Source organism: Notamacropus eugenii, chromosome 6 (assembly GCF_028372415.1).
Source record: "Notamacropus eugenii isolate mMacEug1 chromosome 6, mMacEug1.pri_v2, whole genome shotgun sequence".
NCBI lineage: Eukaryota > Metazoa > Chordata > Mammalia > Diprotodontia > Macropodidae > Notamacropus > Notamacropus eugenii.
Genome location: NC_092877.1, coordinates 317,281,179 through 317,296,142, shown reverse-complemented (window position 1 = coordinate 317,296,142; position 14,964 = coordinate 317,281,179). Strand labels below are relative to the sequence as shown.

General features: G+C 45.5%; 1 protein-coding gene across 3 annotated transcripts; it reads left to right on the top strand.

The window, feature by feature from the left end:
• The first annotated feature begins 4,815 nt into the window (after positions 1-4,815).
• PRKAG3 (protein kinase AMP-activated non-catalytic subunit gamma 3) lies at positions 4,816-13,872 on the top strand. Of its 3 annotated transcripts, XR_011968942.1 has the most exons (13): positions 4,816-5,019; positions 5,287-5,451; positions 5,839-6,239; positions 7,244-7,325; positions 8,044-8,102; positions 8,217-8,262; positions 8,427-8,481; positions 8,993-9,119; positions 9,474-9,639; positions 10,667-10,704; positions 10,920-11,066; positions 11,394-11,635; positions 12,750-13,870. XR_011968942.1 is itself a non-coding variant. In XM_072617812.1 (12 exons), exons 1-12 carry the CDS (start codon positions 4,995-4,997, stop codon positions 11,508-11,510), a joined length of 1,428 nt encoding a protein of 475 aa, XP_072473913.1. In that variant the 5' UTR covers positions 4,816-4,994; the 3' UTR covers positions 11,511-13,872. The 3 variants fall into 3 exon arrangements, 2 of the variants coding, with proteins under 2 accessions (XP_072473913.1, XP_072473914.1); XM_072617812.1 differs by having other exon boundaries at positions 11,394-13,872; XM_072617813.1 differs by having other exon boundaries at positions 5,842-6,239; positions 11,394-13,871.
• The last annotated feature ends 1,092 nt before the right edge of the window (positions 13,873-14,964 follow it).

Genomic DNA, 14,964 nt, shown 5'->3' with positions numbered 1-14,964 from the left:
TTGTATATAGTAAAATGACCAGCAGGGGATGCTGGACCCTAAGAAACCACCATCATTTTTTTCTCAACCAGCCAACTACATAGTCAAAGAAGTAGGAGAACCATGTCCAAAGAATGAAAAGCAGCAGGTGGTCAGGGCTTCAGACACTGCTGAGCTAGCAAAGGAATGTGCCTGACAAAAGGCGGAAAGGCCAGATGGGTGAGGGACGTGAGCCAGTAAGTGCTATTAAATTGTTCATTGAATTGATGTATACACTAAGGTAGGAAACTACCCTGCAGAGGAAAAGACCTCAGGACTGGTCGGTAACAACAGGGCCATATTCAAATTTCTGGTATCTCATTGACATGCTTTATAACTTAATGTGGAGGAAAAATTATAATAATAATGCCTCACAACCCTTCTAAGAGATAAGCAGGGTTTATTCTCCCTATTTACTTGCAGATAAAGAAACTGAGGGCTGGGTCAGCAAAGTGACCTAACAACATCACCTTGGCTAAATGACGACAGTGAGGATTAGAACCCATGTCTCCTGTCTCTCACTTAACCCAGGCCTCTTTTCACCAATTGGAACAGATGTGTAGGATTTGTATGGATAGAATTCATCTGCAAAGGTCTGAGGGATTAGGAAGGCATTTTTCAGGACAGGATCTGACAGAAGAGAGGTGTCTCATTTGGGGTAGGGACAGGGATCATCTGGAGCCAGCTCAAACCTCCTTGGAAGAAATGATTGTTAAAATTTCAGTGTAAGCATTTGAATCTTGAAAGTCTATAAATCAGTCTTTCACTTTATTGCTTCATGGATTGTTTAAAGTCTAGATCTAGTCTAGCCCTGAGTCCAGTCTCTAGACTTAGGGAAGTGATAGAGAAGTATTAATAGTTCAGTGCATTTGCACTTAATAACTATGGCTATAGCCAATAGTTTGGTACATTTTCAGAGTTGTTTGCTAGCAGGTGTCTGGATAGAAGGGTGAACTTACAGAATACAAGCTCTATGTTTTTATTCAAGTTAAGTTGGTGTTAACCCATCTGACTTGGTATCTGGAAGTCAGTATCTAATGTCCAGATGGACAAGGTAGGGAGCTGCAGAGGAGAGGGGTGTGAGGATTTGTCTGGGGGGTGGGAGGGAAGAAAAAAGGAATCATAGTTTATATTTCCATAGGATTAAAAAATTTTCCATAAAGCTTGCCGCTTTTATCTCCTCTGACCCTGCTGTTACTCTAGAACAGACCTTCATTATTTCATACCCAATAGATTCCTGGTAGGATTACCTTCCTATTCCAATCCTTCCTCCATTCAGCCACCAAAGGGATTCTCCTAAAGAATTCCTTATTCACTCCCTTACACAATAAACTTCAGTGGCTCCCTATGGCCTCCAGGATCAAATACAAAATCCTGTGTTTCAAAGACCTTCATAACTAGCTCCTTCATACCTTTCCAGTCTTACTTACTTACTTTCCAGTCTTACTTGTATGTGTTCGTCCTTCATTGCCAAAGAAGACCATGCCATCAGAGAAATAATGACATCACTTGCACTTGACTTTGTTTTGAGTGAGGGAGGGCTGTGCAGGTCACCAGCCTCACTTCTCCTCCAGAGCCATCTGAATCCAGTGATTCATCAGGATGACTAGAGATGACCCAGGATGAGGCCCTTGCCCAAGGTCACACAGCTAGCGATTGTCAAGTGTCTGAGGTGAGATTTGAACTCAGGTCTTCCTGACTCCAGCACTGGTGCTCTATCCACTGCACCACCTTGCTGCCCCTCCAGTTTTACTTAAACCTTCCTTCTAATACACACTCTTCTCTCCAGTGACACTGGTCTGGCTATTCCACAAATAAGACAATCTCTCTACTCTAGGCTTTCTCTCCAGCTATCTCCTATGCCTGAAAGGCTCAAAACTCCTTAACCTCTGGCTTCCCTGGCTTCTTTCAAGTTCCAAGGAAAATCTCACCTTCTACAGGTAGCCTTTCCCATTGCCTCCTGATTCTAGTGCCCTCCCCCTATTAATTATTTCCCATTTATCTTGTGTATAGCTTGCTTCTATATGGGTTTTTTTGCATGTTATTTCCCCTTTAGATTATAAACTCCTTGAGAGCAGGGAGTACCTTTTGCACCCCCAGTACTTAGCATAGTACCTGGCACATAGTAGGTGTTTAATAAACGTTTATTGATTAATTGTTTAACTTGCTTCACAACAACATTGTGAGATAGGTATTATTATCTCCATATTACAGAAAGAGAAACTGAGACCTAGGGTCTAAAAAGTTAGTGATAGTATCCATGCTGAAGCCCAGATGTCCTGGCTCCAGCCCTGTGCTTTTTTTTAAATCTAATTTTTTAATTATTCTGAACTTGACAAACACCAACCAACAACATGTCTGTATACGATATAGCAGAGAAGATGATTGTATTTGAGACTGTGTATCTCTATTACATAGTTGCACCTTTAAGTATACAATAAATTGAACACTGTGTTTCAAAGCTATCCTGTTTGTATCTTCTTCTGAACTTTCTCTGTTCTCTCCTCTGGGTATTTTTTGAATGTTTCAGTGGTACTACCTTCTTTCTTTGAGATCAAATCCTACTTGGCTTTTAAACCCTCAAAACCTTCCTACTTTTCAAATCTTCTTACACCCTACTCCACTCCAACTGCCCCACTGTCCTTGACAGTCCTATGACACTGGTCCCCTTTATGATCCTCCACAGCGAGGCGGGGCTCTCAGGGGAGCATTAGGAAACGCAAACTTATAAATACTTTCTAGGTGCTTTACAAGCACTCTCTCATTCCAGCAACTCTGGGAGTGGACAGATAGAAGTCCAAATGACTTGTCCATAGTCACACACCTAGTAAGCATCTGAAGTCACGCTCGAACTCAGAATTTCCTGACTACGTGCCCAGCACCCTTTCCTCTGATCCGTCTAGCAGTTTCCCATCTCTCAACTCTATTTTCAGTGGCCTGGAATTCTCTCCCTCTTCATCACTGTCTCCAGGCTCCCCAGCTTCCTTGAAGTCTCAACTCAAATCTTTCTTCAAGAGGCCCAAGATGCTGACTCTACTCCAGACACCTGGCATTTTGTTGGTTCAGTGAACACCCATGCCTGGAATCTGGTCTCTCTTCATTTCCCCCACCTGGCTTCCCAGCTCTATCAGAGGCCTGCCCTGATCCCCCTTAGCATTAGTACCCTCTCTGGTGATTATTTATTCTGTATATATTTATTTTGTATGTATCAATTTATTCTATATATCTGTGTGTATATACATATATATGTGTGTGTATGTATGTGTGTATATTTGTTTGCACATAGTTGTTTTCATGTCATCTCCTCAATTAGGCTGTGAGCCCCTTGAGAGCCTTTCTTTGTGTCCCCATCACTTAGTCATTCCTGGCCCATTATAGGAGCTTAATAAACACTTGTTAACTCTTGGCATCACTATCAATTGCCCCTTCCTCCCTCTCCCCTCTTCCCCCCCATATTTTTAAACCCTCCCTTGCAACATATAATCCCAGCCAAGCAAAACAAATCCCCACACATTGGCCATGTCTGGAAATGTCCTTCTCATTCTGTACCTCTAGTCCATTGCCCTCTGGGCCAGGGTCTAGGAAGCATGCTTCATCACAGTCCTCTGGAGCTCAGGTCTATGAACATTACTATGTTCATAGGTCTTAAGTCCCAGATCACTTCCCATCACACCCCTTTTTCCCCCAAGAAAAGGAAGTTAGAAAGCGTGGCTTGGAGTAATAATGGGAAAGAACTCAGAAGGAAGGGAGGTTAGGCCTCGGAGTGGGGAGGGAGAACCAAGGGGAGCATGGTCAGCATTCCTCATTAGGACTATGACTCAAGCTCTAGGCATGTCAAGGGGTGGGACAGGGAGGTTAGATACCAGAACTGGGCTATTAGCCCGCTGGCAGAAAGAGTAGTGAGGACTTCACAGGCAAAAGTGGAGTCTAGTTGGACCCTGGAGTGCCCTATTTCTAATACACTCCAAAATACCTGTCCTGACTGGGGGCTGGGGTGGGAAAACTAATTGTCACCTCCTCTAAGACTGATCAGAGAGCTCCCAAGGATCTCAAAGCACTAAAGCCCACATCCCTGATGGAAGTATCCTTTTTTTTCCCTTCTAGAGTTCTTTATTATCTTCTATTTGCCCGTAGGAAGGCTTCTCATCCCCTACCCCCTCCTGCTTTTGGTATGTCCCTGTTTTCCTTCTATTCTCCTCCTCTAATATTTTCTCTAGACTAACCCTACACTCCACCCCAAGGCACATGCCTCCCTGTCTTCCCAATACCTATTTCCCTCTGACTCAATCTCCCCATTTACACCCCCTGATTGACATCTTTCCTCTAGGGGTTGAGAGTAGTTGCTAACCAAAGAAAGGAAAGTCTCACAAAGAAAGGATAGACCTCTAGACAGCTCTCATCTGCTCCCACCTATACTACTTACCAGTAGCCTCCTATTGGGAACTGATTTGCTCTTGTAACTACCTTGTTTAAATTTTCTCAGAAGTGCTAAGAAGTCTGTGGAGGCAGGTTTCTTGTGTCCCAGAGATAATCTGGATGTTTCTCTCCCCCCTCCCCCACAAAATAAAAGCACCTGTATGCTTCTCCCCATCTCCAAAGCTGGCCAGTGTCCACAGGGTTGCTGGCCCAGGCAGGCCTGGGGCAGCTGGGCTAGGAGGAGCCCCTCCCTCCCATTGGTCTGACACCGAGCCAAAGAGAAACTGATCTTCTGGTGGGGGCAGGGAGCCAGAGAGCTGGGGCCCAGAATAGTCTCTGCCACAGCTTTAGTCAGCACGACACTGGCTGGATGCAGCCTGAGCAGAAACACACCCTACACTGGGTACAGGGGCCCCAGGGAGGGAATAGAGGGAATCTGAAGGGACAGAGGGTGGGAGCCAGCTGCAGTCCCTCAGACTCGAGCAGCTGAGGCTTGGGTTGCCATCCTCTCTTAGCCTTTCACCTTGCCTTCTTCTCACAGCCTTCATCTTGAAACAACCATGTGGGACATGATGGAACAACCAGGTGGGTAGGAGCTACTTGGCCCCACATTCACTTCCCACATCCCTCCTCTTCCCCTGCCTGAAATTCCTCTATCCCTGTTACCTTATCCCTATATCCCACTATCTTTCCTTGCTCTCCCTTTCACTGTCTCCTCTTTTTCCTCTTTATTCCATTGTTACCTCCTCTTTTTCCTTCTCTTCCTTCCATCTTGTCTCTTTTTCACTCATCTCCTCTCCCTCTCACTAGCTCTCTCTTTCTCTGCTACCCAAGTTCTATTTCCTCATACAGAAGTGAGCTACTCAGGGGACAGCCCTTCAAGGCCATTTCCTTGCATGAATACCAGCCCAGGGAAGAGCTATGATGACCAGGGAGCCAAGGCCTCCCAGTGGATAAGGCAAGAGGCTGTGGAAGAAGGAGACTCCCCTATCCTGGAGGAAGGAGACAGCCCCCAGGGTGAGGAATGGGCCTATTGGGGAGAGAGAGGAAGAACAGTTGCAGTTTAGAGTGCCTCTGATTTCCTGTAGATGCAGACACTAGAACCTTGTCATGATCTCAATGCTTTAGTTTAATCTTCTGAGATGGCTCCTGGCTCTGTGGAGGTCAGAAGACCTGAGTTTTAGCCTCAGTTCTTCTGCAAGCTTGCTGTATGACCTTGGGCAAATCTCTTCATATCTCCAAACCTCAATTTCCTCAACAACTTAGCAACTTAGTTTTCTCATCTGTAAGATGGAAACAATAATACCCAATGCTTCATGGGATTGCTGAGGGGACAAAATAAGAAAGCTACTGGTAAAGTAGAAAGCATTGGATAAATGTAAAATGTTATCATCATCTTCCTAGCAGGTGTCCTGGCAAGGCCTGAGTCTGTGTCTACCTCCTCAGAAGATGTATCCCAGAGCCAAGCTGCCACATTCTCAGGATCCGATTCCATTAGCTGGGGCTTGGAAGCCATAGGCTTGGACTCCACACCCATGTGTCCAGGGCTCACATCTATATGTCCAGGGCTCACATCAGGGGCCATATCCCTGGATCCAGAGACTTTATCAGTGGGACAGGAAGGGGAGATTCCAGGGAGAGTGACCAGAAGTCCATCACCACAGATCCTCCTGCCCAAACTGGGCTGGGACGAAGAACTGCTCCACCCAGAAGCCCAGATCTACATGCACTTCATGCAAGAACATAGCTGCTATGATGCCATGGCTACCAGCTCAAAGCTGGTCATCTTTGATACCATGCTAGAGGTAAGGGTCTTCCTGTGCTCCCTGAAGCTCCAAACCTACACTCAAAGGTCTTTCTAGATCTCCCTGGGACCCTATAGCCCCAAAGCCATAATCAAACAAAAGCATCCCTACATCTCCAGACCCCCTGAATGCGTCAGACACCCGTCTCACTTTGGTTCATAGGTGCTTCCCTGCATAGCCTCACCAAATTCCCTTGGTTCCTCCCTTCTAACTCCCTCCCTTCCCTTTTCTACTATAACCTTCTAAATCAAGGGTGGGGAACTTATGACCTTCTAGGTCCTTGAGTGCAATCTTTTGACCAAGTCCGAGGATTTGTTCTGTAAAACTTGGATCCTGTCAAAGGGCTTTACTGGAGGACCTAGAGGGCCACCTGTAGCCTCAAGGCCACAGGTTCCCCACTCCTGGTCTAAACTTTCCCTCGACTTTATGTATTATTCCTTCCTCCACAATACATACTCACCCCAACTTCCCCAGTGGTTATAAGTACAAATGGAGAAATGGAGGGGGAGATGAAAGTTGGCTACATGAGTAGTTGTAAAAGTACAGGAAGGACCTTGCAAAAAAATACTTAAATTCAACAAGGGTGTATTAAGTACCTACTATGTGCAAGGCTCTGTTCTCAAGGAGCATGAGACCAGCACAAAGAGAAGTTCTGAGCTATGCTAGGTGAATTTGAGTAGGAGTCCCCTGGGACCTGAGTCAGGAAGGAAGGAAGAGGTCTTGTAAGAACAGTGAGTCATTAATAGATGGAGGTCATTCCCAAGCATGGGCAAGATAGTAAGCAGAAGCACACAGGAGCCGGTCAAGAATGTGGAAGAGTCATGTAGTTTGCCCAGGGCAGACTCTACAAAAGAGAATAGGGTGATAAGACTGTTAGGACTTATGGGTTAAAGGCCTCAAATGAATGTCAAGATCCTTGACCTGTAGATGGAGCAGTAAGATTAATGTTCGAGATGATAGGATCTATCCAAGCAACAACATCATTTCTTCCTCTTTCTTCCCAGATCAAGAAGGCCTTCTTTGCTCTTGTGGCTAATGGGGTACGGGCAGCCCCTTTGTGGGACAGCCAGAAGCAGAGTTTTGTGGGTAAGTAAAAGTCTGTGAATGGGAAGGGAAAGGTCTTGGTGAAGATATGTAGGGGAGCACCTACTGGCCAAGGTGGGCAGACATCAGGAGCATTCAGGGGTCTCTTCAGTGGAGCTCTGAGGCTCAAGTCTTAGCTATGTCATTTAATACTTGGGCCATGTTGACAAGTCACATATCTCTGGGCCTCGGTTTCCTCATTTACAAAATGAAGGGGTTGGAATGAATGATCTCCAAGGTCCCTTCCCACTCCAAATCCTATAATCCTTTGATGGCCTACATAGCATAGAGACCATGGCTAGATAACAGCTCAACAACCTAACTCTCCAACCCTGGGCTACGCTGAAGGCAGACCCCTACCATTCAGTTCTTCTCCCAGGCAGAGAAGGAAAGGGAGGAGAAGAAAAAGAAAAGAAGAGTAGAAGAGAAGAGAAAGAGAAAGAGGAGAAAAGGGAAGAGAGAGGAGACCTCAGGGTAGGAAGTGCTGTGAGGCTGATAGAGACTGGCCAGTGTGCTATGGGATGTCTACCCGAGTCTCGGATTCGCCTCCTTTGGGGCATCAATCATTCACTTATTCATTAAGCACTGCACTAGGTACTGGGTTAGCAGAAAAGGAAGCAGCAAAGATAGACTAAGATAAAGCTCCTGCCTTCACAGGGGCACCAGTTCTGGGGCTGGTCCCCAGGCTGATCAGATCTGTATCTCTCCCCCACGTCCTCAGGCATGCTGACTATCACAGACTTCATCCTGGTACTCCATCGTTACTACAGGTCACCCTTGGTGAGTCCTGAACAAATGGCTCAATTGGATTGAAGGAAGGTGGAAAGAGAAAGCTGGGGAACCTCAGTGTGACTCCCCAAGCCTAATCGTAGGAGGCTATCTCTCTGTCTCTAGGTTCAGATCTATGAAATTGAAGAACACACAATCCAGACATGGAGGGGTGAGCAGAGAACTGGGGACTCTAAGGGAAGGGACAAAGCTCTGCTTAGGAACAGAGTACAGGAAGGGGAATGGGGAGACCTGGGAAATAGGGGAGAAGAGGTCTGTGGGAGTCCCCAGAGAGGAAGATATAGCTCTCTGGACTTGATTCTCCCTCTCCTGCAGAGATCTACCTTCAAGGCTCTTTCAAGCCACTGGTTTCCATCTCACCCAATGACAGGTAGGTCCCCCTCCCCAATCTTGTTTTTGAATGTCCTTTTTGGGTCTCATCTCCTTTTTTAAGACCCACTTGATTCTGGGCTCATGTCCTTAATCCTAGAAGCAAAGAATACAAATGGTGCTCACCCCCAGATTCCATAGGGTGTGTGTGTGAGGAGGGTACCTCTAGGGTGGAAGAGGGGTAGAGACAGAAAGGGAGAAAAAATTGGAACTCAAAATCTTTCAGAAAATGAATGTTGAAAATTGTCTTTACATGTAATTGAAAAAAAAATACTATTAAATAATGAAAAAAATTAAAAATTAAAAAAACAACAACCCTCCCCTGCTTGCCTCACTGAGTTTAGGCAAGGAAAGAGATATGTTCAGAAATGAAGGTGCCAGTAATTTTTTAATTATTAAATTGAAGATATGCTAACATTTTTTCAAGTCTTGCCCAGGGATCCATCTCTAAATTAAACCTCCCTTTCCCTCCACCTTCTAATCCTTCCATCTTGTCGGCCACTCCTCCCCAGCCTGTTTGAGGCTGTTTATTCTCTGATCAAGAACCGGATTCACCGCCTGCCCGTTCTGGATCCTGCCTCTGGCAATGTGCTTCACATCCTCACACACAAGAGGCTGCTCAAGTTCCTGCATATCTTTGTAAGACCCTACCCAGAACTAGAAAAGTCCAGAGAGCCTCTGGAATGGGGGAGGGGAGATCCTAACCCCACCAGAACATTATGGGGCACATTGCCCACTAAGGCTCCTAGGGCCCCCAGCTGCCCCCACTTCCACCCTTACCTCCAGTTATATAGATTTGTGTTTGCCCAATATTCCAATGCTCTCTCAACCAGCATCCCTGGTTGAGATCTTGGGAGGGAACATTAAGGTGCAAAGAGGCTTTGGACCCACTGTGGCATCCGGGATAGAGTTTCTGGGGAAGGAGCTTTGGCCTCCTTCCTGATCTTTGCTCTTTCCTCCCCTCCCTAACCCCTAAACCATTTTTACACCCAGGGTGCCCTGCTGCCCAGACCACAGTTTCTTTCCCGATCCATCCAAGACTTGGGCATTGGCACATTCCGAGACTTGGCTGTGGTGCTGGATACAGCCCCAATCCTGTCTGCACTGGACATCTTTGTAGACCGTCGAGTGTCTGCACTACCTGTAGTCAATGAGTCTGGTATCATTGCCAGGGGAGGGGATGGTGTTCAGGAGGGGGCTATGAAAAGAAACTTGTGGGGAGGGTGGACAGATTTTTAGTTTAGGCCTTCATGACAATGTCAGAGGGTAATTGTAAAATCAGGTTAGAAATAGGGTTCTGCACTTTTGTGTGTTTGTATGTGTATGTCATGAACTCCTTGGGCAGTCTAGTTGAGTCCACTTCTCAGAATAAGGTTTTTAAATACAAAAAACAAAATCTATCTGATTATAATGGAAACCAATTATATAGAAATATAGCCATTAAAAAAAGTTTTATTGTTTTTAAATTCATGATCCCCAGGTTAAGAACTCCCTGATCCAGGCATCATATTATAGTGAGAGTCAAGAGACCAGCATTCAAATTCATGTGACTTCATCAGCCACATAAACTCTCTGTGCCTTGGGTTCTCCCATTGGTAAAATGGGAGAAATAATAGCTGTCTTACCTACTTATATGAGGTGATTTTGAGGATCCAATGAATATTGGGGATTCAATGCAATAATATCTATGGGCTTAGTAGAAAGCCCTGCTGCTAACTGCCTGTGTGACCTTGGGCTCTGAGGCCTCATTCCTAAGACTAAAGATCCAATGTAGATGAACTCTAAGTTTATTTGTAGCTTCAAAATTCTGAGTCTAAGGAAATGCTTTGCAAAGTTAAAAGCTTTTACCGACAAAATAAGTTGTTCAGTTCTGTCTGACTCTTCATGACCCCATGTGGGATTTTTGTGGCAGAGATACTAGAGTTGCCATTTCCTTCTCCAGCTCATTTTACAAATGAGGATACTGAGATAAGCAGGGTTAAGTGACTTGCCCAAGGTCACACAGCTAGGAAGTGTCTGAGGTCAGATTTGAACTCAGGACTATGAGTCTTCCTGATGCCAGGCCTGCTCTCGGTTCACTATGGCACCACCTAGCAGACCAAAGAAACAGTTGGTGCTTAGCTCTCATTCCTTCTTAGTGCTTCTTAAAGTTCTGACTTCTTCCTTTCTTCCTTCTTCCCATCCAGGACAGGTTGTTGGCCTCTATTCTCGATTTGATGTTATAGTAAGTATCCTACTAAAAGTAACTGGGAATAGTGTGGAGAGACTGAGAGTGGAAAATGGAGATGTTTGTTGGGAGCTGGGAGGGGGACGTCTGAGGATGGAGTTAGCCGGGTGGAAATCTGTAGAAGCTGGGCCTTCTGGGCAGCTGAAGGAAATCCAGAGGGTGGCAGTGCAGATAATCCCGCCCCCTTCCTGCTTTCTCTCTTTCTTATCTAGCACCTGGCTGCCCAGAAGACCTACAACCACCTGGATATGAGTGTGGCTGAAGCATTAAGGCAGCGGTCCCTCTGCCTGGAGGGCATCATTTCCTGTCAGCCTCACGAAAGCCTGGGTGATGTCATTGACCGAATCGCCCGTGAGCAGGTGACCATGCCACAATGTCCCCTCCCCTCCAGCCCCATTCATATGGAGCTTCATCATCCTGAGGGAGACCCTGAGCCCTTGAAGTGTCCACTCTGACCTCAGGATAGGACCTGGTCATTTTCAACCATCCCATCACTCCATATTGGCACCCACAACTCTCCCAATTCAAGGTACCCGGACCCTCAGTGCTTATACCCATCTTGCCTCTGCCCACTCACTAGCTGAACTCCTCAGAGATGCTGACTCTCCCTTCAGGCTTACAATTATGTGGTCACATAATTACGTGGCTGGGATTGGACCCCTAATCTCAGCCCCTTGTACCCACAGGTTCACCGGCTGGTGATGGTGGATGAATCGCAGCATTTATTAGGTGTCATTTCCCTGTCTGACATTCTCCAAGCCCTGGTGCTCAGTCCTGCTGGCATTGATGCCCTTGGCTCCTGAGAATCTCAGTGTCCTTGTGTCTTGTGCAGTGCTCCAAATCCCAAACCCCACCAAAACAGATGGAAGGAGGAGGGGAGCTCACTCCCTTCACTCACTCATTCTCAGCCAAATCCTCTCCAGCTCAGGTATGTTCCACTCTTCTCCTCACCTCTCTCTCACCCTCTTGTTTACCAATTTCAATACTGGCCCTCTTAGGTTTGCCCTGTTCCCAGACCTCTTTCCTGGAATTCATCAGGGAGAGGAACAGCCCTGTTCTTGGACTAGTAGGTCCATGAAAACCATGAAGCTTACCACTCACTGCTCCAAGAAGGCTACTCTGGGCTGGATCTGGAGTTCCTCTCCCCCACCCCAGGTGACCACATTAAAACTGGCCTATGCTAGCTTCATAAAGGTACAATAAATAGGGGTACAGGGGTAGCTGAGGCATTAATGCAATAGCTATTCAATTCAATAAATATTTATTAAGCACCTACTATGTTCTAGGCACTGTGGTAAGCACTGGGGATACCAAAAGAGGCAAAAAACAGTCCCTGGTCTCAAGGAGCTTACAATCTAATGGGAAAGACAATGTACAAACAAACATATACAAAGCAAACTATATACAGCATAAATAGGAAATAATGAAAAGAAAGAAGGCACTGGAATCAGGAGGAGTTAGGGAATGCATCCTGTAGAAAGGGAGATTTTCGTCAGGCCTTAAAGGAAGCTGGGGAAGTTAGGAGTCAAAGCTGAGGAGCAAAGCTTCCAATTATAGTTTCAGGGGGACCCGGGAAGGTTCCCTTGTCCATACCTCCCATAGCAAGTCCGACATCTGCTCCCTGAAATCCCTTCACCCACAGGATAAATCCTCCCTTTTAGACAATTAGAGAGGAGGCTTAAAAGGTAAATCCTCTTGGGAAAAGGAGCACATGACAAATTCATTCTCAAGGGGATCTGAGGTATGCATCAGACCCTTTCCTGCCTGATTAAGAGTTGGATGGGACATTGGAGACTATCTCCTTCAATGGCTTCATTTTATTATAAGTGAGACAACTGAGACCCAAAGAGCTATTGCCCAAGGTCCTAAAGAGAATGCAGAACTCAAATCTAGGTCTTCTTACTTACTCTAGAGACAATGATCTGAGGAAAGGTGTACTAAAAACCTGATTTGGGGTAGAGAACCCAAAGGTGAGGGCGGTAGTAGCCAGGAGAAACAACTTTCTCTTCTTTACAATTTTGCCTTTTTTTCCTCCCTCACAGGCTCTGTATCTTCAGCCCCAGTTCCACTTCCCTAATACAAACAAAGCTCTATTCCCATAAGCCTTTGAGAAAGGCCAACTTTTCACAGGATGGTGAAGGTCAGGATGAAAGTTTCCTGACCTTGGGCACTGGGCTCATTGGAGGATATTCTTAGCCCCATGTATGCCCCATATCCTTAATCCCCTTCCTTCCATCTGCAATAGTTCCCAGGGTGGGACTGGCTATGGGGTTTGAGAACCCATACCCTGTAGTGTTGGGACATGAGATAGGGACTGAACTCCTTTAGTTTCTGGACTAGTCCTCGGTCTTTCATTGTCATTCCCTAATGTCTTTTCCCATAATCTTTCCCATCCTCCCCTTAATTTTTCCCCTTCCACTTTGGTACAGCAGGAGTTGGGTATACTATGGAACCACAGTTATGTGACTGTCCACCTAACCTGGCTAAACCCAGGGTAAGATCTAGAATGCTGATAACTGGGTCTGAATCTGGCCTCCACCTTCAGCTTTTAGTAGGACTCTGGGCCAGTTCCTGATCCAATCTGGTCCTGCTGTTACTTCTCAGGAACAAGAGAAGGGTCTGAGCTATTCCTGTGCCCTCCCACTCTTAAGCTAAAAGAGTGGGTAAAAGAATTAGATCTATGATTCTCCAGGCAGAGTCCAGAGAAGGCCCAAGTATTTTCTCTTGGGATTGACTTTCATGTCGGAATCTGTCATAAGAACTGAATTTATTAGACATTGTTATTTTTGGTCTGTATTTCCTTCTCTGAGCAGCAGGATGAATGAATAAGGGGATCCAGGGCACTGGTTCAAATGGACATGTGGCAGGAAGCAAGTATGGTTCTTATGTGTGTCTACTGTTCCTTCTCTGAACATCCTGAAGACCTAGAAATTCAGCCTCATGGACTTTTCTATGGGAACCCCTAGTTATTCCTCTTGCCCAAGGCCTCCTCATTTCCTGGAACTGTGCTGGGTGCTTTCTTTCTACTCCAGCTGTCTTCCCTCTTTAAGTTCCACAACCAAATATAAACCTGAGGGGAAAGGATGGGTCAACCCATGTGGATAGGTAACTTCCTCCACAAAGAATAAAAAATTTTAAAAAAAAAAGGGTGTTTGAGTCACATGTTTGGTGCCTTTGATGCATATATACACAGGTAGAGAGAGCAAGACCATCTTGCCAGGTACCAGCCTGGCACCCTCCTGCCTCTAGGCAGGTCAGCTCTTTCTCCCTTGTATCAGTAGATTTAGAGCTAGGAGTGACCTGAGACTTAAAATCACAGATTTAGAAACTGGAGATGGAAAGGACCTTGAAAGACATCTTATCCAATCCTCTTATTTTATGGTTGAAGGAACAGAAGCCTTTAGAAGTTATTATAAATGACTTGCCATGTGTATTAAGGAATAGAGCTAAGGTTTCCGGTTCCGTTCATCTTACACCATGGTACTTCCTAAGCCTCCAGGGAAGGAATAAAAATTTCTATAGTACCACTGGGTTTACAAAGTTCTTTCATCACAACAAGCCCATAGGATAGGTAGTCCAAATGTTATCATCCTCATTTTAATAGATGGAGAAGCTCCCAGGATTTTCCTGGTTCCTCCATTTACAACCCCTAACATTCAGGAGTTTCTCACTGCCACAGTCTCTGGTCATTCTTTCTTCTCAGTTGAGGGGGCAGGGACTATTCAGTCATTTTTTTCTCCTTGGAGACTGGAAATCTTCCTCCTCTCTCAATCTATTCTGCTCATACCCCAATTTATTACTCATAATTCTCATAAGTGGGACAAAAGCATTAAAATCTTCTCTTTGTGTGAAGTTTATCCCCTCCCCCCACCTCTCTCTTCGTGTGTGTGTGTGTGTGTGTGTATGTATTTGCAAGACAAGAAGAAAAGAGCTGTTCTGAGCAGAAAGAAAAAAAGTAATGCTAGTATATCAGAAAGGGGAAAAAACCTAGAGTCAGGAGACCTAGATTCTAGTTAAAGGAATGCTACTAATTTGTTTTAAGACCTTAGATAAGTCACTTGACCACTCTGTCTCTTTGGTTGTATAGAATTTGAGAACTGAAAGGGGCCTTCAAAATCATCTAGGCAAACCTCATTTTATAAATGAGGAAACTATAGCCCAGAAAGCTGAAAAGGCTTGCCCAGGGCCACACAGCAAGTCAATCACAGTGCCAGGACGGAGCACCATAGTCTTATGATCTTATCCAACGTTATACCA

What these genes read in the sequence shown, in the direction of transcription:
- PRKAG3 (XM_072617812.1), top strand. Translation starts at nt 4,995, where the DNA reads ATGTGGGACATGATGGAACAACCAG. An exon ending in ATTCTCGATTTGATGTTATA is followed by an intron (nt 10,705 to 10,919) that starts GTAAGTATCCTA and finishes TTTCTTATCTAG; the next exon opens with CACCTGGCTGCCCAGAAGAC. An exon ending in ACCGAATCGCCCGTGAGCAG is followed by an intron (nt 11,067 to 11,393) that starts GTGACCATGCCA and finishes TTGTACCCACAG; the next exon opens with GTTCACCGGCTGGTGATGGT.